The 25,346-nt window shown below is 45.5% G+C and overlaps 1 protein-coding gene across 3 annotated transcripts in view; it reads left to right on the forward strand.

Annotated features, from left to right (window-relative positions):
- Positions 1-20,019, forward strand: part of LOC311131945 (ELAV-like protein 2) — a gene marked incomplete at both ends in the record, with an annotated part of 35,180 nt that extends 15,161 nt beyond the window's left edge. For 2 of the 3 annotated variants that reach the window (XM_084165059.1, XM_084165057.1), the window contains 5 exons: positions 143-241; positions 5,954-6,107; positions 6,516-6,741; positions 8,002-8,040; positions 19,689-20,019. In XM_084165059.1, the coding sequence (XP_084021185.1) occupies positions 143-241; positions 5,954-6,107; positions 6,516-6,741; positions 8,002-8,040; positions 19,689-20,019 (849 nt within the window). The remainder of the gene's footprint in view (positions 1-142; positions 242-5,953; positions 6,108-6,515; positions 6,742-8,001; positions 8,041-19,688) is intronic. The other variant, XM_084165058.1, reaches the window with a different exon arrangement.
- Between the last annotated feature and the right edge of the window lie 5,327 nt (positions 20,020-25,346).

The following is a 25,346-nucleotide window of genomic DNA, read 5'->3' on the forward strand; positions in this document are numbered from 1 at the left end:
TGGAACTGTTGAACTGTTGTGCATCTATCTAGTCTACTGCGTTGATGTAGCATACTGTTTGTGTGTGTGGTCAAGACAAACCTGATCTGACCACAGTCGAGTTTAGCAATTCTAATTGGTTTGTTTTCTGATTGCAGGGCAGAGCCTAGGTTATGGGTTTGTGAATTACGTGGACCCGAAAGATGCAGAAAAAGCCATCAACACATTAAATGGCCTGAGACTTCAGACCAAAACCATTAAGGTAAGCAAGCACTCACCGATCCCTCAAGTATCACATGAGTGTTCATTCAATTCTCCACCATGATGGAATTTTAACCTGTTAACTTTATTGTAATCTGTTGTTCTATTCTAAAGTTTTCTGTTCTATTGTTATTCTGTTCCTGTTCTATCGTTATTCTGTTCCTGTTCTATTGTTATTCTGTTCTGTTCTATTGTTATGTTCCTGTTCTATTGTTATGTTCCTGTTCTATTGTTATTCTGTTCTATTGTTGTTCTGTTCTATTGTTGTTCTGTTCTATTGTTGTTCTGTTCTGTTCTATTGTTATTCTGTTCCTGTTCTATTGTTGTTCTGTTCCTGTTCTATTGTTGTTCTGTTCTATTGTTATTCTGTTCTTGTTCTATTGTTCTGTTATTGTTCTGTTCTGTTATGTTCTTGTTCTGTTCTATTGTAATTCTTATTATGTTGTTCTATTCTAAGGCATTTCCAATTTCCATACACTTAGTATCCAGTGGCTAAATGGACCATTGCATGGTAATTGTGTGCTGTCCAAATGTTCTAACTTCCTGTTTGATATTAAGTAGAGTCATTGTGAAGCGGAGAGGGGAGCCTGTAATAAGTGTAGCTAAGTAGAGCAGAGCTGTTTCTATGGTTGCATGTGCTGCCGTAACGCGCCTGTGTGATGCCGGTACAGGGAGGTGGCTCGCTTATTGGTATTCATCTGGCAGAGCCGGTATCGATGTGCTGGAGAAACTCATTTGCTTCATACAGTGCGTCAGGACCTGTGAACGCTGGGGCTGAGTTTATTGGATGTGATTTTCCACGGTGCATACACTGGCCTGATCCAACAGGGGGAGAAAATGTCCGCTTGTGAAAAATGTATTCTGCGTCTCTAAACATCTCCCCCGCCCCCCAAACCTCTGAAATAGGGCACGGTTATTCAAATATACAAACGGATGTTAGGCTATTTACTTTTCTTCATGCGGCGTGTAGTTTGTTGGTATTGTCGGCCAGTAAGTGGCGCGCGACGTGAAGTGGGTGATCTCTAATTTGATGCTGAATGGAATTAAAATGACGGATTAAATTAGCTAAATGAGGAGTAGGCTACAACGCGCAACCAACAGGTAGGTTGTTTTAATCTGAATGGAGTTGTTTTTAGATGAAGGGCGCGGCAAAAGCAAAACCGCCTCAACTAGCCTAGCTGGCTAGCTAACGTAGCTCTTTACATCTATTTGTTGCCGTGAAGACAGGCACTGACAGATCGGTTCATAGACAACCTATGGTAGCTACAGGTCTAACTAGCTTAGCTCAGTGGCTCTCTCTCTCCTATGCCTCACGTCACACACCAGCCCCTGCTAATCCTCCGCCCTGCAGTCGGCGCGCACCTTGAAAGTTACAATCTGGATATCCCCAAAAAACTATGACAATTATTTTGAATACTCTTCCCTACTCTGAAATTAGAACACTGTCATTAATATGGAGTTGGTCTCCCTTTTGCTGCTATAACAGTCTCTACTCTTCTGGGGAGGTTTTCCACTAGATGTTGGGACTTCCTTCCATTCAGCCAGTGAGGTGGGGCACTGATGTTGGGCGATTAGGCCCTGCTCGCAGTCGGCGTTCCAATTCATCCCAAAGGTGTTCGATGGGGTTGAGGTCAGGGCTCTGTGCAGGGCAGTCAAGTTCTTCCACACCGATCTCGACAAACCATTTCTGTATGCACCTCGCTTTGTGCTCGGGGGCGTTGTCATGCTGAAACAGGAAAGGGCCTTCCCCGAACTGTTGCCCAAAGCACAGAATCGTCTAGAATGTCATTGTATGCTGTAGCGTTAAGATTTCCCTTCACTGGAACTAAGGGACCTAGCCCGAACCATGAAAAACAGCCCCAGACCATTATTCCTCCTCCACCAAACTTTACAGTTGGCACTATGCATTGGGGCAGGTAGCGTTCTCCTGGCATCCGCCAAACCCAGACTTGTCCGTCGGACTGCCAGATGAAGCGTGATTCATCACTCCAGAGAACGAGTTTCCACTGCTCCAGAGTCCAATGGCGGCGAGCTTTACACCACTCTAGCTGACGCTTGGCATTGCGCACGGTGATCTTAGGCTTGTGTGCAGCTGCTCGGCCATGAGAACCCATTTCATGAAGCTCCCGACGAACAGTTCTTGTGCTGACGTTGCGTCCAGAGGCAGTTTCCACTTCACAATAACAGCACTTGACCGCGGTAGCTCTAGCAGGGCAGACATTTGGCAAACTGACTTGTTGGAAAGGTGGCATCCAATGACGGTGCCACGGTGAAAGTCACTGATTTGAAGGGGTGTCCACATACTTTTGTATATCGTGTGTGAGTGTGTGTGTGTGTGTGTGTGTGTGTGTGTGTGTGTGTGTGTTATAATCTCCCGAGTGGCGCAGTGGTCTAAGGCACTGCATCGCAGTGCTAGCTGTGCCACTAGAGATCCTGGTTCGAATCCAGGCTCTGTCGTAGCTGGCCGCAACCGGGAGACCCATGGGGCGGCGTACAATTGGCCCAGCGTCGTCCAGGGTAGGGGAGGGAATGGCCGGCAGGGATGTAGCTCAGTTGGTAGAGCATGACGTTTGCAACGCCAGGGTTGTGGGTTCGATTCCCACAGGGGGTTGGAAAAATATATATAATGTATGCATTCACTAACTGTAAGTCGCTCTGGATAAGAGCGTCTGCTAAATGACTAAAATGTAAAATGTAAATGTAAATATATCACCTGAAATTCTCCAGCTGCTCTTTCAGAAGTAAAACCAAAAAAAAACGTGAGCCAGAAGAATATACTTTGCATCAAATGCAGTGAGACTGGGGGAGGAAGGGATGGGAGGGGGGTTCCTATTTGGAGGTGTAATTGGACTGGGTGAATTTTATTGATCCAATCCATTGGGCCAGATTGCGGAGCGGGTCTTGGTAGAGGACCATTTAGCGGGTTTGACACTAATGAATTACGGCCGCGGTGCACACTCCAAAACACAGACCTGTCACACACACACAGACCTGTCACACACACATTTACATTTTGGTCATTTAGCAGACGCTGTTATCCAGAGCGACTTAGTTAGTGAGTGCATACATATTATTATTATTATTATTATTATTATTATTATTATATATATTTTTTCTCATACTGGCCCCCCGTGGGAATCGAACCAACCATCCTGGCGTTGCAAGCGCCATGCTCTACCAACTGAGCTACACGGGGCCCATACACACACACACAGACCTGTCTCACACACAGACCTGTCTCACACACAGACCTGTCACACACACAGACCTGTCACACACACAGACCACACACAGACCTGTAATAATATAATAATAATAATAATAATAATAATAATATGCCATTTAGCAGACGCTTTTATCCAAAGCGACTTACAGTCATGCTTGCATACATTTTTTTTGTGTGTATGGGTGGTCCCGGGGATCGAACCCACTACCTTGGCGTTACAAGCGCTGTGCTCTACCAGCTGAGCTACTGAGGACCTGTCTCCGCCACGAGGCAAAGGGAGGAGCAGAACACAGCAGCCCACGCTCCTCTCAACGCTGTCCCCACGCTGTCCCCACCACTGTCCCCACGCTGCTCCACACGCTGTCCCCACGCTGTCCCCACCACTGTCCCCACCACTGTCCCCACGCTGCTCCACACGCTGCTCCACACGCTGTCCCCACCACTGTCCCCACGCTGTCCCCACGCTGCTCCACACGCTGTCCCCACGCTGCTCCACACGCTGTCCCCACCACTGTCCCCACGCTGCTCCACACGCTGTCCCCACCACTGTCCCCACGCTGCTCCACACGCTGTCCCCACGCTGCTCCCCACGCTGTCCCCACGCTGTCCCCACGCTGCTCCCCACGCTGCTCCCCACGCTGCTCCCCACGCTGTCCCCACGCTGTCCCCACGCTGTCTCCACACGCCTAAACTCTCACTTTGTGTGTGCGTGCCTGCATTGAAGGATGGTATCCTCAGAAAACGAATTGTTAAGAGGTGTGATGTATTTATCTTCAGTTCTAGTAGACTATCTGGTACCCTCCTGTTTTTTTGTGGGGGGGGGGGGGGAACAAATGTTGATTTCTGACTAAGCTGGAGAAGTTAGTTTGGTCCCAGTGTTGAAGGCGAAACACACCTTTTGTGTGCAGAATAACTTGGATGGGTGCATGCATATAATTGCTATTTGAAGTTGGGAAGATGGCAGCGATGCACTACGATAGTGAAAGAGAATCCACTTGTTTCATTGAAGTAAGAATGTAAATTGTCATGGTACAGGTAACTGCCAAAAATAAGGAAACACCAACCTAGTGTCTTTTAGTAGGGCGTTTGGGGCCACCAGAACCACTTCAATGCAGCTCGGCATATATTCTACAAGTGTCTGGAAACTCTATTGGTGGGATGCGACACCATTCTTCAGTCGCCACTCCAGAATCTCCCTCCCCCCCCTCCCCTATGTGAGGGTCCACCCCCTACCATACACAACCCAGCCATGTCAGACCCAGCTACCCTGCCCCTATGGAAGGTGAATAACACACTGAGCCTACACGACATACAGAATGGACCTGTGTGAGATCTGGCTTGAATGGAGCATATACAGGTAACTGCCAAAGTTTCTTAATAGGGCGTTGGGCCCACTGAGCCAGAACTGCGTCATGTCGCCTTGGCGTAGATTCTACAAGCGACGCAGTTCTTCATTTGGTGTTTTTTGTTGATGGTTGTGGAGAACGCAGTCTCAGGCGTCGCTCCAGAATCTCCAATAAACGTTCAATTGGGTTGAGATCTGTTGACTGAGACTGCCCTGGCATATGGTTTACGTCATTTTCATGCTCATCAAACCATTGAGACCACTCGTGCCCTGTGGACGGGGGCATTGTCATCCAAAGGGGGCATAGCCATGGTAGCCAAAATAATGGCCTGCCCAGCATTTTTATACATGACCCTAAGCATGATGGGATGTTAATTGCTTCATTAACTCAGGAACCACACCTGTGTGGAACCACCTGCTTTCAATATACTTTGTATCCCTCGTACTCAAGTGTTTCCATTATTTTGGTAGTTACCTGTTTGTGTGTGTGTAGATGTGTGTTTAAGAATGTCACAAGGATGATGCAATTTAGACAGCTTTTTTTTTTTTGTTGAAATGGGTCAACAACAAAAAAATGTTATCTCAAAATGAATTCAATCAAGTGATCGAATACTAACATCCCTTTCGGAGATTCGAATAACCGTGCCCATCCCCTAATACCAACCCACATTTATTTGTATCCCTCAGTGGGCTTGTTTGATATAAAAAGTATTTAAGTGTCCACCCTACAAAAAGGTCTGGAACCGAACTAAGCCTGGAACCTGAAATGTTACGTGTTCAGACACAGCCTTGTGTTTTGAAACATTCCAGAAGCCATCATGGAGACCCCGAGACTCGTGAATATGGATTTCCGCATGATTGTGGCATTTTATTTATTTTTAACTAAATCAACAACTTGTTCAGAGCACTGGATGTTTATCATTGAATTCACAGCTTTTGATTGGCCCTGCACTCGTTAGACATAACAAACACGGGGGGGGGGGGGGGTCTTGGGATTTCACCTCTCGTTTCTCCACTGCTGGTAATGTGAAGGCTGTCGCCACCGTTTCTGTGAGGGCACTAGTGGCATTCTTCAGTGTGAACTGTCATTTGGTGTGTTTAAGAGGACGCTAACCAGTCTCTCGTAATTGCTTCCGCTCTAGGTTTCCTACGCTCGGCCAAGCTCGGCCTCCATTAGAGATGCAAATCTGTACGTCAGTGGCTTGCCAAAAACCATGACTCAGAAAGAACTGGAGCAGCTCTTCTCTCAGTACGGACGAATCATTACCTCACGCATTCTGGTGGACCAGGTGACCGGTGAGTAGGAAGCCCCCCACTCGCTGGCCAGGCCTCAGGAATGAATCTGTGGTCCCAACATGCAGCCTTTCATAAATCTACATTAGCAATAGAATGAAATGTTATTCATTCTGGCTCTCCATCCCCCCTTATAACCCCCCGAAGGTGTAGCTGTAATACGTTTTCATGGCAAGAAATAAAATAAATGTACAACTGTTTTATAATCTCCATTTCCAAACTGCCATGTGGAAATGGAATCCGTATGCTCCTTATGAAATGGTAAAATGGTGGGGGGGGGGTGTATTTTGAAGGTCAAGCTGCCTCACGCTATAGAAACGGATCGATGAGCAGTTCTGGCTCGAACAAGACTATATATAATGACGTGTAGCAAGTCACTGAGCTTCTAAACATGACGCTTGTGGTCCCCAGGTGTCTCCAGGGGGGTGGGTTTTATCCGTTTTGACCGGCGAATCGAAGCGGAGGAAGCCATCAAGGGCCTGAACGGCCAGAAGCCGCCGGGCGCCACAGAGCCCATCACGGTGAAGTTTGCCAACAACCCCAGCCAGAAGACCAGCCAGGCCCTGCTCTCTCAGCTGTACCAGTCGCCCAATCGAAGGTACCCCGGACCCCTTGCACAGCAGGCACAGCGCTTCAGGTAAAGGGGCACACCTAAAACAAACCTACCCACCGCATTCTGATTAGAGCTAAGCCAAGTCATAGCCTACCTATAAAATACATGAAATCAATTTATTCCTCATAGGTGAAGGAGGAGAAAAAAATAATAATAAAGGCATTTGAATTGTCTCGCTTAACAGTGGAATACTGTAGGCTACATGACACGACAACTTATCAGAACATCCAGAGTTATTCTAAATAATTACGCTATAAAACCATATTTGTACTTTGCTGTGTTCCACCTGTTGCAAATATCTAGTCTTGTTGAAGTTGAACGTAGGTTTGAGGGATTTTGCAACTTTGGGAGTTGTATTGTGGTCATTTAAAACACATGACTATTTGAAAACCCCCTGAGAAAAAGGCAAACCAACAAATAGGCTTTATGATCTGTATTGCCACCCTTCCTATGGCTGCTGAATGACTTCTTATTGAGCTGTCCAAATTGACTGTACCGTATGAATAGATTTTTGGCACTCTTAGTGTAAGGAATTTAGTGTGTTCTATCTCATGTAAGCTGAATATTTATTAAAGGTCCGATGCAGCCGTTTTTATCTCCAATATCAAATCATTTCTGGGTAACGATTAAAGTACCTTACTGTGATTTTTGTTTTCAATTAAAGTGGTAAAAAATAAACTGCTTCTTTAGCATTTAGCTAGGACTGTCTGGGAGTGGTCTGAGCAGGGAGGGGAAAACAGAACATTTGCTCTCATTAGCAGAGGTTTGGAAGTCTCCTATTGGTCTATTATCTAATTTACTGAATGGTGATGTCACCATGGAAGGCCAAAACTCCACCCCACCAAAACAGGCTGAAATTTCAGGCGGTATGTTCAAACAACTCTTAAACTAAAAAGGCAAATATAGATAGATAGATGGTGCTGAACACACAAACAGGAAAATCACATTTGACTGCACTGGGCCATTAACCATACTTTTCTTCCCTAGTGACTCAATTTTTATTTGCCTTTTTTGATGAATGTGGGTGCACTTGTAGTTAATGGCTTTGTATTCCTTTTCGTTATTCTTGTTGACCATATAATGGTCCTTCACATCGACATTAGTGTGACAATACCACACAATGTAAACAATGTTATTTGGGTGATTTTTTTTTTCCCCTGGGGATTTCCAGCTCGTGTTTTTGTCTCTGAAAACATATGCGCATTGGCATCTTTTTATGAATGCGTTGAACTTCATCAATGTTCTGCAGTAATGTGCTTCAACTGAACTCTACTTTCATTTCAGGTTGGACAATCTGCTAAACATGGCATACGGAGTCAAGAGGTAATTCATCTATTACAGTTGCATTTAGAAAATCCTTTGGGGGGGGGGGGGGGGGACACATTGGGTGTTTTCCGTCCGAGATGGGATGTGTCAGGCCTAGATCATTTTTCCATGACTATGTTCAGCAGTGGGGGGCATGGGCTGTTCCCTATACTGAATAGAATTTGAGGTTGTCAGTCAGGGAAATATTCGGGCATTTATGTAAGCCAGTGTGTATGTCACGTGTGTGTGTGTGTGTGCTTGGCAGTGAGGGCTTTGGCAGTAAGTGTGTGTGTGTGTGCAGGTTAGCTCTTTGTTCACTCACCCGCAATTGCTAATAACCCATCCGCAACCACCCGACTATGTAATAAAGTGAAAATGGGGGCCGCACCCGACCATAACCTGCTAATATAGGAAATGTGCTGTTGGCTACAGTCAGAGATGGTGGCATTATCTTTGACGGGGGGGTGCAGGATTTCTTTGGCCTGATTTTAGTAATGCTTCCATTTCCAATTTCCGACGTTTTGTTAGTGATCTTGTCTATAATTTAGATTTATGCAGCTTCTCTTCTGTCATTTATATGTTGCCCTTGAAGACTAAATAAACCCTTTATCACCAGAATGTCATAAATGATAGAATGAACGCTTCGATCTAGTTGACATCGGTAAAGTTCTGTCATCTCCTGCTTCTTTCGTGACGCAAAGACGTTTAGGGACCGGGGAGAAAATGCAAGAACTCCAATTTTTTTCCAAATGACATCAGTTTGACCGGTTGTAAGGACGTGGAAAGCTTTGAAAACGACCCAACATGTTTGGCTACATATTTTATGTGGTTGATATACTGTCAGCCTTTATGATGCTGATAAAGATGGTGCCTCTATATACAGACGGTATCGAACTGCGCATTCAAAATGCTGAAAGAAAGAAACAATATTTATCCACTCCTGTTCCCGAGTCCAAAACATTTGGTGTATAATTTTACTGCAAGAAATGTTTAATTCTGCAGGAGTTAATATTTTAGGCTATGTGAGAGGATATAGACCTACAGTCAGTGTCCAGAGTTCAGTTTCCACTTAACCCATCTGAACAGTAGGCTGCAGTTCCCTTGAGTATTTGAAGTTCCCATCTTGGCACTGCTATCCTCCTCTTTTTACCACTTAAAATCTTTCCCATGACTGTTTCTGGACCTCCCTTCTCTTTATTTTCAGCTCTCCATTTCACAGTTTTCCTCTTATTGGATTAAACTCCAACACTGTCCTTTTTGCCTTTATGGATAGACGGTCACTTTTTTTTTTTTTTGCCCGTTCCCAAAAGCAATTGGTGTTTGTAGGCTATTGGGCATACAGTTAGTCCCTAAAGTACAGGCTGACTCACTAATACCAGATAGACTACAATAATGTAACCTCAATGTAGCCTACAGATAGAAATTGCACAAGAACGAGACATTTATGGATGTTTTTAAGGTATTTTCTCTTTATTCAACCCGCGCATCCCTAGTGTGTGTGTGTGTGTGAAGGAGAGAGGGTCAGGGGCAAACATGCTGCTGGGCTCTGAGGCTGATTCACGCTGGCAGGAGAAAGGCCAGTGACAGGTCACATGTCAGACAGTGAGTTCCTACCTGATCCTAAAAGCACTCTTTCTCCCTCGCTCTGTCTCCCCCTCTTTCTCACTCTGCTTTCTCGCGCTCCGCCTCTCTCGCTCGCTCTCCGCCTCTCTCTCGCTCGCTCTCCGCCTCTCTCTCGCTCGCGCTCCGCCCCCCTCGCTCGCGCTCCGCCCCCCTCGCTCGCGCTCCGCCCCCCTCGCTCGCGCTCCGCCCCCCTCGCTCGCGCTGCGCCCCCCTCGCTCGCGCTGCGCCCCCCTCGCTCGCGCTCCGCCCCCCTCGCTCGCTCTCCGCCCCCCCTCGCTCGCGCTCCGCCACATCTCTCATTTTGTCATGTGAGATCTGACTGGCAGTTTTAGTTTTTAGTAACCGTCACAATAGAGTTAATTTATTGACCGTAAAGCAGTGTCTGTCCACAGACCTTGAATGAATACTGCTTTTCCTTGTAGTTCTCATTGTGCTCTGTCAAACCTTGTTTTAGTTTTTACCTTGATCCATTATTGACAATCGTGTGCCGTTTTTAAACAACCGAGACTGCAGTGTCAGCCGCCTTTCAGGAACCTGACTCCAGTATGGCATTTAGTTTGAGCTTTAATTTCACACACTGCCTTCCTGAAGCCTGATTCAAGTTCAAACCACACTCTGCCTGATTTTGAAGTTCAATCCTTCAAAAGGCTCTCCTTTCCTTCACTGGTAGACTTGTGATTTCTCACTGCTCGTGGGCTGGTGTCTTGGTTGCCAAATCTCGTGCAGGGTCCGTGATGTTCTGAGCACACCTGTCATGGTGCATGTTCCCTGAGAGGAGAACTGGAGCAGCTCATCTCATCTGACACCAGCTGAAATAATTCATGCTCTCCTGTGCACTTTGCTTTTTGTTTCCTCAAACTGCAAAACCACAATTGGCTAGGAGCTGGGATTTCGGGAGACTTAATTGTTGTCTTTGTAACCTAAATCACATTTCATATGGTGGGATTTCCCTCCTGGTTTTTCAGGAAATTCTTGAACTGTGCTATTTAGGAAGTATACCATGTTTTGCCTAAGGTGGTCAAGTGGCAATGAGAAAGTAGGGTTATGGTGGTTAATCGGTTTACCAAAAATAAATTTGACCCATCATGCTTATCAGTCTGGGTTAATTTGTATAATTTAGTGGAATTAAATTGGTGTGTATTTTCATTAGTCGTCATGCATTTTATTTATCACGTGCAGCATACAGAGACTAGTTAGAGGAATACCACCTGTCAGACGGCATACAGAGACTAGTTAGAGAGGAATACCACCTGTCAGACGGCATACAGAGACTAGTTAGAGAGGAATACCACCTGTCAGACGGCATACAGAGACTAGTTAGAGGAGAGGAATACCACCTGTCAGACGGCATACAGAGACTAGTTAGAGAGGAATACCACCTGTCAGACGGCATACAGAGACTAGTTAGAGGAGAGGAATACCACCTGTCAGACGGCATACAGAGACTAGTTAGAGGAGAGGAATACCACCTGTCAGACGGCATACAGAGACTAGTTAGAGGAGAGGAATACCACCTGTCAGACGGCATACAGAGACTAGTTAGAGGAGATGAATACCACCTGTCAGACAGCATACAGAGACTAGTTAGAGGAGAGGAATAGCACCTGTCAGACGGCATACAGAGACTAGTTAGAGGAATACCACCTGTCAGACGGCATACAGAGACTAGTTAGAGGAGAGGAATACCACCTGTCAGACGGCATACAGAGACTAGTTAGAGGAATACCACCTGTCAGACGGCATACAGAGACTAGTTAGAGGAGAGGAATACCACCTGTCAGACGGCATACAGAGACTAGTTAGAGGAGAGGAATACCACCTGTCAGACGGCATACAGAGACTAGTTAGAGAGGAATACCACCTGTCAGACGGCATACAGAGACTAGTTAGAGAGGAATACCACCTGTCAGACGGCATACAGAGACTAGTTAGAGGAGAGGAATACCACCTGTCAGACGGCATACAGAGACTAGTTAGAGGAGAGGAATACCACCTGTCAGACGGCATACAGAGACTAGTTAGAGAGGAATACCACCTGTCAGACGGCATACAGAGACTAGTTAGAGGAGAGGAATATCACCTGTCAGACGGCATACAGAGACTAGTTAGAGAGGAATACCACCTGTCAGACGGCATACAGAGACTAGTTAGAGGAGAGGAATACCACCTGTCAGACGGCATACAGAGACTAGTTAGAGGAATACCACCTGTCAGACGGCATACAGAGACTAGTTAGAGAGGAATACCACCTGTCAGACAGCATACAGAGACTAGTTAGAGGAGAGGAATACCACCTGTCAGACGGCATACAGAGACTAGTTAGAGGAGAGGAATACCACCTGTCAGACGGCATACAGAGACTAGTTAGAGGAGAGGAATACCACCTGTCAGACGGCATACAGAGACTAGTTAGAGGAGAGGAATACCACCTGTCAGACGGCATACAGACTAGTTAGAGGAATACCACCTATCAGACGGCATACAGAGACTAGTTGGAGGAGAGGAATACCACCTGTCTGACGGCATACAGAGACTAGTTAGAGGAATACCACCTGTCAGACGGCATACAGAGACTAGTTAGAGGAGAGGAATACCACCTGTCAGAAGGCATACAGAGACTAGTTAGAGGAGAGGAATACCACCTGTCAGACGGCATACAGAGACTAGTTAGAGGAGAGGAATACCACCTGTCAGACGGCATACAGAGACTAGTTAGAGGAGAGGAATACCACCTGTCAGACGGCATACAGAGACTAGTTAGAGGAGAGGAATACCACCTGTCAGACGGCATACAGAGACTAGTTAGAGGAATACCACCTATCAGACGGCATACAGAGACTAGTTGGAGGAGAGGAATACCACCTGTCAGACGGCATACAGAGACTAGTTAGAGGAATACCACCTGTCAGACGGCATACAGAGACTAGTTAGAGGAGAGGAATACCACCTGTCAGACGGCATACAGAGACTAGTTAGAGAGGAATACCACCTGTCAGACGGCATACAGAGACTAGTTAGAGGAGAGGAATACCACCTGTCAGACGGCATACAGAGACTAGTTAGAGGAGAGGAATACCACCTGTCAGACGGCATACAGAGACTAGTTAGAGGAGAGGAATACCACCTGTCAGACGGCATACAGAGACTAGTTAGAGAGGAATACCACATGTCAGACGGGATACAGAGACTAGTTAGAGGAGAGGAATACCACCTGTCAGACGGCATACAGAGACTAGTTAGAGGAATACCACCTGTCAGACGGCATACAGAGACTAGTTAGAGGAGAGGAATACCACCTGTCAGACGGCATACAGAGACTAGTTAGAGGAGAGGAATACCACCTGTCAGACAGCATACAGAGACTAGTTAGAGGAGAGGAATATCACCTGTCAGATGGCATACAGAGACTAGTTAGAGAGGAATACCACCTGTCAGACGGCATACAGAGACTAGTTAGAGGAGAGGAATACCACCTGTCAGACGGCATACAGAGACTAGTTAGAGGAGAGGAATACCACCTGTCAGACGGCATACAGAGACTAGTTAGAGGAGAGGAATACCACCTGTCAGACGGCATACAGAGACTAGTTAGAGGAATACCACCTGTCAGACGGCATACAGAGACTAGTTAGAGGAGAGGAATACCACCTGTCTGACGGCATACAGAGACTAGTTAGAGGAGAGGAATACCACCTGTCAGACGGCATAGAGAGACTAGTTAGAGGAGAGGAATACCACCTGTCAGATGGCATACAGAGACTAGTTAGAGGAGAGGAATACCACCTGTCAGACGGCATACAGAGACTAGTTAGAGGAATACCACCTGTCAGACGGCATACAGAGACTAGTTAGAGAGGAATACCATCTGTCTGACGGCATGCAGAGACTAGTTAGAGAGGAATACCACCTGTCAGACGGCATACAGAGACTAGTTAGAGAGGAATACCACCTGTCAGACGGCATACAGAGACTAGTTAGAGGAGAGGAATACCACCTGTCAGACGGCATACAGAGACTAGTTAGAGGAGATGAATACCACCTGTCAGACGGCATACAGAGACTAGTTAGAGGAGAGGAATACCACCTGTCAGACGGCATACAGAGACTAGTTAGAGGAGAGGAATACCACCTGTCAGACGGCATACAGAGACTAGTTAGAGAGGAATACCACCTGTCAGACGGCATACAGAGACTAGTTGGAGGAGAGGAATACCACCTGTCAGACGGCATACAGAGACTAGTTAGAGGAGAGGAATACCACCTGTCAGACGGCATACAGAGACTAGTTAGAGGAGAGGAATACCACCTGTCAGACGGCATAGAGAGACTAGTTAGAGGAGAGGAATACCACCTGTCAGATGGCATACAGAGACTAGTTAGAGGAGAGGAATACCACCTGTCAGACGGCATACAGAGACTAGTTAGAGAGGAATACCACCTGTCAGACAGCATACAGAGACTAGTTAGAGGAATACCACCTGTCAGACGGCATACAGAGACTAGTTAGAGGAATACCACCTGTCAGACGGCATACAGAGACTAGTTAGAGGAGAGGAATACCACCTGTCAGACGGCATACAGAGACTAGTTAGAGGAGAGGAATACCACCTGTCAGACGGCATACAGAGACTAGTTAGAGGAATACCACCTGTCAGACGGCATACAGAGACTAGTTAGAGGAGAGGAATACCACCTGTCAGACGGCATACAGAGACTAGTTAGAGGAGAGGAATACCACCTGTCAGACGGCATACAGAGACTAGTTAGAGGAGAGGAATACCACCTGTCAGACGGCATACAGAGACTAGTTAGAGAGGAATACCACCTGTCAGACGGCATACAGAGACTAGTTAGAGGAGAGGAATACCACCTGTCAGACGGCATACAGAGACTAGTTAGAGGAATACCACCTGTCAGACGGCATACAGAGACTAGTTAGAGAGGAATACCATCTGTCTGACGGCATACAGAGACTAGTTAGAGAGGAATACCACCTGTCAGACGGCATACAGAGACTAGTTAGAGAGGAATACCACCTGTCAGACGGCATACAGAGACTAGTTAGAGGAGAGGAATACCACCTGTCAGACGGCATACAGAGACTAGTTAGAGGAGAGGAATACCACCTGTCAGACGGCATACAGAGACTAGTTAGAGAGGACTACCACCTGTCAGACGGCATACAGAGACTAGTTAGAGGAGATGAATACCACCTGTCAGACGGCATACAGAGACTAGTTAGAGGAGAGGAATACCACCTGTCAGACGGCATACAGAGACTAGTTAGAGGAGAGGAATACCACCTGTCAGACGGCATACAGAGACTAGTTAGAGGAGAGGAATACCACCTGTCAGACGGCATACAGAGACTAGTTAGAGGAGAGGAATACCACCTGTCAGACGGCATACAGAGACTAGTTAGAGGAGAGGAATACCACCTGTCAGACAGCATACAGAGACTAGTTAGAGGAGAGGAATACCACCTGTCAGACGGCATACAGAGACTAGTTAGAGAGGAATACCATCTGTCTGACGGCATACAGAGACTAGTTAGAGAGGAATACCACCTGTCAGACGGCATACAGAGACTAGTTGGAGGAGAGGAATACCACCTGTCAGACGGCATACAGAGACTAGTTAGAGGAGAGGAATACCACCTGTCAGACGGCATACAGAGACTAGTTAGAGAGGAATACCACCTGTCAGACGGCATACAGAGACTAGTTGGAGGAGAGGAATACCACCTGTCAGACGGCATACAGAGACTAGTTAGAGGAGAGGAATACCACCTGTCAGACGGCATACAGAGACTAGTTAGAGGAGAGGAATACCACCTGTCAGACGGCATACAGAGACTAGTTAGAGAGGAATACCACCTGTCAGACAGCATACAGAGACTAGTTAGAGGAGAGGAATACCACCTGTCAGACAGCATACAGAGACTAGTTAGAGGAGAGGAATACCACCTGTCAGACGGCATACAGAGACTAGTTAGAGGAGAGGAATACCACCTGTCTGACGGCATACAGAGACTAGTTAGAGGAGAGGAATACCACCTGTCAGACGGCATACAGAGACTAGTTAGAGGAGAGGAATACCACCTGTCAGACGGCATACAGAGACTAGTTAGAGGAGAGGAATACCACCTGTCAGACAGCATACAGAGACTAGTTAGAGGAGAGGAATACCACCTGTCAGACGGCATACAGAGACTAGTTAGAGGAGAGGAATACCACCTGTCAGACGGCATACAGAGACTAGTTAGAGGAGAGGAATACCACCTGTCTGACGGCATACAGAGACTAGTTAGAGAGGAATACCACCTGTCAGACGGCATACAGAGACTAGTTAGAGAGGAATACCACCTGTCTGACGGCATACAGAGACTAGTTAGAGGAGAGGAATACCACCTGTCAGACGGCATACAGAGACTAGTTAGAGGAGAGGAATACCACCTGTCAGACGGCATACAGAGACTAGTTAGAGGAATACCACCTGTCAGACGGCATACAGAGACTAGTTAGAGGAGAGGAATACCACCTGTCAGACGGCATACAGAGACTAGTTAGAGGAATACCACCTGTCAGACGGCATACAGAGACTAGTTAGAGGAGAGGAATACCACCTGTCAGACGGCATACAGAGACTAGTTAGAGGAATACCACCTGTCAGACGGCATACAGAGACTAGTTAGAGGAGAGGAATACCACCTGTCAGACAGCATACAGAGACTAGTTAGAGGAGAGGAATACCACCTGTCAGACGGCATACAGAGACTAGTTAGAGGAGAGGAATACCACCTGTCAGACGGCATACAGAGACTAGTTAGAGGAGAGGAATACCACCTGTCAGACGGCATACAGAGACTAGTTAGAGGAGAGGAATACCACCTGTCAGACGGCATACAGAGACTAGTTAGAGGAGAGGAATATCACCTGTCAGACGGCATACAGAGACTAGTTAGAGGAGAGGAATACCACCTGTCTGACGGCATACAGAGACTAGTTAGAGGAGAGGAATACCACCTGTCAGACGGCATACAGAGACTAGTTAGAGGAGAGGAATACCACCTGTCTGACGGCATACAGAGACTAGTTAGAGGAGAGGAATACCACCTGTCAGACAGCATACAGAGACTAGTTAGAGGAGAGGAATACCACCTGTCAGACAGCATACAGAGACTAGTTAGAGGAGAGGAATACCACCTGTCAGACGGCATACAGAGACTAGTTAGAGGAGAGGAATACCACCTGTCAGACGGCATACAGAGACTAGTTAGAGGAGAGGAATACCACCTGTCAGACGGCATACAGAGACTAGTTAGAGGAGAGGAATACCACCTGTCAGACGGCATACAGAGACTAGTTAGAGGAGAGGAATACCACCTGTCAGACGGCATACAGAGACTAGTTAGAGGAGAGGAATATCACCTGTCAGACGGCATACAGAGACTAGTTAGAGGAGAGGAATACCACCTGTCTGACGGCATACAGAGACTAGTTAGAGGAGAGGAATACCACCTGTCAGACGGCATACAGAGACTAGTTAGAGGAGAGGAATACCACCTGTCTGACGGCATACAGAGACTAGTTAGAGGAGAGGAATACCACCTGTCAGACAGCATACAGAGACTAGTTAGAGGAGAGGAATACCACCTGTCAGACAGCATACAGAGACTAGTTAGAGGAGAGGAATACCACCTGTCAGACGGCATACAGAGACTAGTTAGAGGAGAGGAATACCACCTGTCAGACGGCATACAGAGACTAGTTAGAGGAGAGGAATACCACCTGTCAGACGGCATACAGAGACTAGTTAGAGGAGAGGAATACCACCTGTCAGACGGCATACAGAGACTAGTTAGAGGAGAGGAATACCACCTGTCTGACGGCATACAGAGACTAGTTAGAGGAGAGGAATACCACCTGTCAGACGGCATACAGAGACTAGTTAGAGGAGAGGAATACCACCTGTCAGACGGCATACAGAGACTAGTTAGAGGAGAGGAATACCACCTGTCAGACAGCATACAGAGACTAGTTAGAGGAGAGGAATACCACCTGTCAGACGGCATACAGAGACTAGTTAGAGGAGAGGAATACCACCTGTCAGACGGCATACAGAGACTAGTTAGAGGAGAGGAATACCACCTGTCAGACGGCATACAGAGACTAGTTAGAGGAGAGGAATACCACCTGTCTGACGGCATACAGAGACTAGTTAGAGGAGAGGAATACCACCTGTCAGACGGCATACAGAGACTAGTTAGAGGAGAGGAATACCACCTGTCAGACGGCATACAGAGACTAGTTAGAGGAGAGGAATACCACCTGTCAGACGGCATACAGAGACTAGTTAGAGGAGAGGAATACCACCTGTCAGACGGCATACAGAGTAGCTCTTCTAAAAGCCTGTAGGCTACTGGAGTGAAACTTGCTTTTGTAAAGCCCAGTCATTGCGCAACAAATAACAATTGTAAATGCAATCGCGTGTTACGAACTTTGGTGGATTTAAAGGAGCTATTTTTATTTTTCAGTCTCAACTCATAATTAAATCACGCCTCCCATTCAGGTGCATAGGGTTGTAACCATAGCTTGCCTACCGTTGACTATCAGCGAATCACCCACAGCTTGACGACTTTGCAATGTGAGCTTGAGGCAGTATAACGTAATGTGAGCTTGAGGCAGTATAACGTAATGTGAGCTTGAGGCAGTATAACGTAATGTGAGCTTGAGGCAGTATAACGTAATGTGAGCTTGAGGCAGTATAACGTAATGTGAGCTTGAGGCAGTATAACGTAATGTGAGCTTGAGGCAGTATAACGCAATGTGAGCTTGAGGCAGTATAACGTAATGTGAGCTTGAGGCAGTATAACGTAATGTGAGCTTGAGGCAGTATAACGTAATGTGAGCTTGAGGCAGTATAACGTAATGTGAGCTTGAGGCAGTATAACGTAATGTGAGCTTGAGGCAGTATAACGTAATGTGAGCTTGAGGCAGTATAACGTAATGTGAGCTTGAGGCAGTATAACGTAATGTGAGCTTGAGGCAGTATAACGTAATGTGAGCTTGAGGCAGTATAACGTAATGTGAGCTTGAGGCAGTATAACGTAATGTGAGCTTGAGGCAGTATAACGTAATGTGAGCTTGAGGCAGTGTAATTGTTTGAAACCTGAACGTTTTACTTCTCTTTAAATAGAGGCATGTCTGACCTTGCTTCAAAGTAGCCTAGTGAAAGTCCATCCATAGAAACTTGGAGGCAATTCTTTTATAAAGACTTCCTCATGCCATTAACCAGCATTTCTCTCCTGTTCTATTGGTTTTCATATCAACTTTCTTTCATTGTCCAGAAGCCAAAGGCACAGTGCTGGTCATATTAGCAACACATCATAGTTGTTGCTATTAGATTCCCCCTCTTTCTAAGTTTCTAACTGAGATTTCCATCTCTGTCTCGTGGAATTGCTCGCATGTTTCTAAGCTCTTAATGAAAAATGTCCGGTCCGTGTATACATGCATAGTATCAGAGAGGAAGAGGCGATGCGAGAGCTTTCACGCTCACCAGAATCTGTCCAAAATTTGCACAATGGGTTTCTATAGGCTTATTTTGGGCCTAAGCTTGTTGCCTGCCTTCCCGCCTTGGGACGACTTCCATTGTTAGGGCGGAAAACATAAGCGTCTCGTCATTATATACAGAACTCTGATAGTATTTTCTGTTGGTCACGTCATTTTACTGTTTGGAAAATGTTTTACTGTTTGTTGACCGGTTAATGAGGGTCAGTTAGTCGGCAGCAAGATTTACCGAAATGTGCATCCCTAAATAGGGTACATTGTTTGGTTTTGTTTCAAACTTAATGTAGTCATAATCATGCAGTTGAAAGTGATTTTGTCATCAGTTTTTGTGCAGTTAGATAAACCTAAAAGCTTTTTAATGAGTTCAATGAAAAGTCACTGAAACGCAGCACTGTATTTCATGACATTTAATACTGTCAGCACCTTCAGTGATGGGTTTTTGTATTGACCTGTGCTTGTCTTCTTGTTTTACAGCCGGTTCTCCCCCATGGCCATTGATGGGGTGACCAGTCTGGCTGGCATCAACATCCCGGGGCATGCGGGCACCGGCTGGTGCATCTTCGTCTATAACCTGGCTCCGGACGCAGACGAGAGCATTCTGTGGCAGATGTTTGGGCCGTTTGGCGCCGTCACAAACGTCAAGGTCATCCGGGACTTCAACACAAACAAGTGCAAAGGGTTCGGATTTGTCACCATGACTAACTACGACGAGGCAGCCATGGCCATCGCCAGCTTGAACGGATACCGCCTCGGGGACAGAGTTCTGCAAGTCTCGTTCAAAACCAACAAAACGCACAAAGCCTAATCTCCATCTCAGATTGTTTATAGAAAACTCTACAGAAAATGGAAAAACCTAAAATGGAAACCTACCGACCGTAAACTTTCTACATTAGTAAAAACATATTTGTAAATCAGTGTTACGAAGGGAAACTATTTAGCGTCCAACAGTGTTTTCTTTGTGTTCCTTCATTGCTAGGCTTTGAAACTTCTTAAAATACTTTGCGTTGAACCAGAAAAAATACTGCAGGTTTTCACGCCTGTCTTTAAATCTGGACCTTTTAAAAATGTTACTGATAAGGTTTTTTTTGTTTTTTTTGTTGCACTTCTGCTTTGAAAACAGTAAGTCTTGTAAGGCTTTGTGTAGTGATTTTCTTTGTATTTTTCTGTGTCCTGATTTTGCCTAGGTGCGTTTTTTGAGTCTTAAGTGGTTAACAAAGTATTTATTTTTGACTATTCTGTTTTTGTAATTTTCTTTTGTTAGTATTATGTTTATCGTAATATGAGTTATTGGTTGGCTGCAGAATATTGCTTATTGTAAAATGAATGGAGAAAAATAGAAAAATAATCTTAAAGCAGTACCTTGCCAAAGAGCTAAGAACCTCTTTGATGTGGGTTTAAAAAGCATCTATTTTTATAAAAAGACAAATTTGGAGAAACTTTTTACTGGACCTGGAACAAATATTTTGACTTGGATACTTTGAGAAATATCTTCATATGACACCTTACCAGGAAGTTTGCAGTGGTTGACATTTCTGGAGAGATTTCTGACGTAAAAGATACCTTTTGAGATCTTTGTATTATCTTTCGATTCTAGAATCCATGGCAGTGACGGTTTCATTTGTAAAATCATCTGTGGGTTGTCCTATCATCCTGGTTGTTATGACTAGCAAATCCAATTCACTATTTTGATTTGGAAACAGACAGAAAAAAATACGAAGGTTTATTTGCAAAAAGTGCATGCAAAATTATAGTGGAAATATCTTCAAGGTAAAGGGGGGATAAAAAATCAGTTCTTCCTAAAGAATTCCCTTCAGACAGAGCTCTCATGGTGGTTTGTGCTGTACTTACTATATCATTGACTCATTTTGTCTTTATATTAAACAAATAAGGGTTTTACCTACTTTGTATGAAAGTGGGAGGAGAGGACAAGCTGACGAAGGCAGCAGATAAAGGAAACTAGTTTGAATGAACAATGGGAAAGATTACTCCTGGGCTTAGAGCTATGTAAATAAGTCTTATTTTTTATTTTTTTTTATGTTGAGTATTTAGCTAGCATATTTTTGTTTTTTTGGACTGTATGGCAAAGTGCTTTTTTATTTACAAGTAACTACAGTGTGATTTTATTTCTTTTTGGGGATATTGCCTTATTTTGATTTCAGTTCGACTTTGAAAGTTGTTTACATTCAGTTAAAATACTTGATTTGTTGTCCTATGGACTAGCATTACAGTGTCAGATTTGTTGGTGATTTGGTCTTTAGATGGTCTTGCTTCTTCTATTAAGAACTATAGACATTTAAGTTGATTTGTTTTATATATAAACATTATAGATATATATTTATGTGGTAAAGAATGGATATAACCCAGTTTTTAGCTATTTGATTACTTTATTTTATTCGTATATACGTAATGCATAATAACCTGTCTTAAAAATCGTAAAAGGTGTGTATATTGCTTTATTCACTTGAAGCGGTTCCATGACCATATCAAAAAGGGTTGCAAGAGATTTGCCCCGAATAACATCTTGCTTATCTCGGAACAAACGGAGGCTGGTCAAGCCCTTAGATGCACTGAGTACTGCACCTGCATCTTGCTTTGTCTTGAGCTCATTACTAGCCATGCTTCTCCTTAACGAGCAGTGTGCTGTGCATTATTTATATATATTTGCAACTGCTTTTCTTTTCTTGTTTTTGACTTTTTTTTTTTTTTTTTTGGGTTACTTGTACAAGTTAAACTTTGATTATAGATTAGCTGTGACACTGCTGCTGTGTGGGAGGGGCACCCATTTTCTCATGCCCAGCCTCTCACTGGTCTTGATTGAGGGGGGCTCTGACCATCTAGGCATGGAAAAATGAGTCCCCCCCCCCCCCCCCCCCCCACTTAATCTCAATTCTAAATGTGAGAATTATTATTTATTTGAAGTTGTACAGTATTACTTGGTTCACAGCGTTTTTTGGGGATAGAATATATCTTGAGTATTTAAAAGGATGTACATGTTATTTTCTTTGTGTTTGGAATACTTTGTATTTTTTCATGTTCAGTACATCAATAAATACGTTGGAAGGGAAATGCAGCTCTGTGGATAGACCCTGTGTGTTCAGCACAACCCTCAAGTTAACTTCCCCGACATGTCTCACATACACTACATGTTATTTCATAGTTTTGACATCTTCACTATTATTCTACAATGTAGAAAATGTTAAAAATAAAGAAACCCTTGAATGAGTAGGTGTCCAAATTTTTGACTGGTAGTGTGTGTGATTGATTGATTGAGATTGATATATATATATCAATCACACACACTACCAGTCAAAAATTTGGACACCTACTCATTCAAGGGTTTCTTTATTTTTAACATTTTCTACATTGTAAAATAATAGTGAAGATATCAAAACTATGAAATAACACATATGGAATCATGTAGTAACCAAAAAAGTGTTAAACAAATCAAGTGTGCAAAGCTGTCATCAAGGCAAAGGGTGGCTATTTGAAGAATCTCAAATATAAAATATATTTTGATTTGTTTAACACTTTTTTGGTTACTACATGATTCCATATGTATTATTTCATAATTGTGATGTCTTCACAATTATTCTACAATGTAGAAAATAGTAAAAAGAAAGAAAAACCCTTGAATGAGTAGGTGTCCAAACTTTTGACTGGTACTGTATTTGTGTATTTAATGGAGAATACCATCCAGAGGTAATGAGTCACAAAGCCTGTCCATGTGGGTTTGACTTTAGTAGTGCTGGTTGATTGATCGCCATCCCCAAATGTTTCTTTATACTGCTTTTTATTCCAAAGAGAACTGGTAGGGCCTGGCCACCAGACAGTAGACATTGCAGAGCAGGTAGAAGGACCACCATAGTAGATACAAGGCAGAGCAGGTAGAAGGACCACCATGGTAGGTACAAGGCAGATAGCTCCGGTAGAAGGACCAACGTGGTAGGCAGAAGGACCACCGTGGTAGATACAAGGCAGATAGCTCAGGTAGAAGGACCACCGTGGTAGGTACAAGGCAGATAGCTCAGGTAGAAGGACCACCGTGGTAGGTACAAGGCAGATAGCTCAGGTAGAAGGACCACCGTGGTAGGTACAAGGCAGATAGCTCAGGTAGAAGGACCACCGTGGTAGGTACAAGGCAGATAGCTCGGGTAGAAGGACCACCGTGGTAGGTACAAGGCAGAGCAGGTAGGACCACAGTGGTAGGTACAAGGCAGATAGCTCAGGTAGAAGGAACACCGTGGTAGATACAAAGCAGAGCAGGTAGAAGGAACACCGTGGTAGATACAAGGCAGAGCAGGTAGGACTACCGTGGTAGGTACAAGGCAGAGCAGGTAGGACCACCAAGGAAGATACAAGGCAGATGACTCAGGTAGAAGGACCACCGTGGTAGATACAAGGCAGATAGCTCAGGTTGAAACCACCGTGGTAGATACAAGGCAGAGCAGGTTGAAGGACCACCGTGGTAGATACAAGGCAGAGCAGGTAGAAGGACCACCGTGGTAGGTACAATGCAGATAGCTCAGGTTGAAGGACCACCGTGGTAGGTACAAGGCAGAGCAGGTAGGACCACTGTGGTAGGTACAAGGCAGATAGCTCAGGTAGAAGAACCACCGTGGTAGATACAAGGCAGAGCAGGTAGAAGGACCACCGTGGTAGGTACAAGGCAGATAGCTCGGGTAGAAGGACCACCGTGGTAGGTACAAGGCAGATAGCTCAGGTAGAAGGACCACCATAGTAGATACAAGGCAGAGCAGGTAGAAGGACCACCATGGTAGGTACAAGGCAGATAGCTCAGGTAGAAGGACCACCGTGGTAGGTACAAGGCAGATAGCTCAGGTAGAAGGACCACCGTGGTAGGTACAAGGCAGATAGCTCAGGTAGAAGGACCACCATAGTAGATACAAGGCAGAGCAGGTAGAAGGACCACCATGGTAGGTACAAGGCAGATAGCTCAGGTAGAAGGACCACCGTGGTAGGTACAAGGCAGATAGCTCAGGTAGAAGGACCACCGTGGTAGGTACAAGGCAGATAGCTCAGGTTGAAGGACCACCGTGGTAGGTACAAGGCAGAGCAGGTAGGACCACTGTGGTAGATACAAGGAAGAGCAGGTAGAAGGACCACCGTGGTAGGTACAAGGCAGAGCAGGTAGGACCACCATGGAAGATACAAGGCAGATGGCTCAGGTAGAAACCCACCGTGGTAGATACAAGGACCACCGTGATAGATACAAGGCAGAGCAGGTAGGACCAAGGCAGATAGCTCAGGTAGAAGGACCAACGTGGTAGGTACAAGGCAGATAGCTCAGGTAGAAGGACCACCGTGGTAGATACAAGGCAGATAGCTCAGGTAGGACCACCATGGTAGGTACAAGGCAGATAGCTCCGGTAGAAGGACCACCGTTGTAGGTACAAGGCAGATAGCTCAGGTTGAAGGACCACCGTGGTAGGTACAAGGCAGAGCAGGTAGGACCACTGTGGTAGGTACAAGGCAGATAGCTCAGGTAGAAGGACCACCGTGGTAGATACAAGGCAGAGCAGGTAGAAGGACTACCATGGTAGGTACAAGGCATAGCAGGTAGGACCACCATGGAAGATACAAGGCAGATGGCTCAGGTAGAAGGACCACCGTGGTAGATACAAGGCAGAGCAGGTAGAAACCACCGTGGCAGGTACAAGGCAGATAGCTCAGGTAGAAACCCCAACGTGGTATGTACAAGGCAGACCGCTCCGGTAGAAGGACCACCGTTGTAGGTACAAGGCAGATAGCTCAGGTTGAAGGACCACCGTGGTAGGTACAAGGCAGAGCAGGTAGGACCACTGTGGTAGGTACAAGGCAGATAGCTCAGGTAGAAGGACCACCGTGGTAGATACAAGGCAGAGCAGGTAGAAGGACTACCATGGTAGGTACAAGGCAGAGCAGGTAGGACCACCATGGAAGATACAAGGCAGATAGCTCAGGTAGGACCACCATGGTAGGTTCAAGGCAGATAGCTCAGGTAGAAGGACCACCGTGGTAGGTACAAGGCAGATAGCTCAGGTAGAAGGACCACCGTGGTAGGTACAATGCAGATAGCTCGGGTAGAAGGACCACCGTGGTAGGTACAAGGCAGATAGCTCAGATAGAAGGACC

This window comes from Coregonus lavaretus (assembly GCF_964263955.1).
Source record: "Coregonus lavaretus genome assembly, chromosome: 7".
Classification (NCBI taxonomy): Eukaryota; Metazoa; Chordata; class Actinopteri; order Salmoniformes; family Salmonidae; genus Coregonus; species Coregonus lavaretus.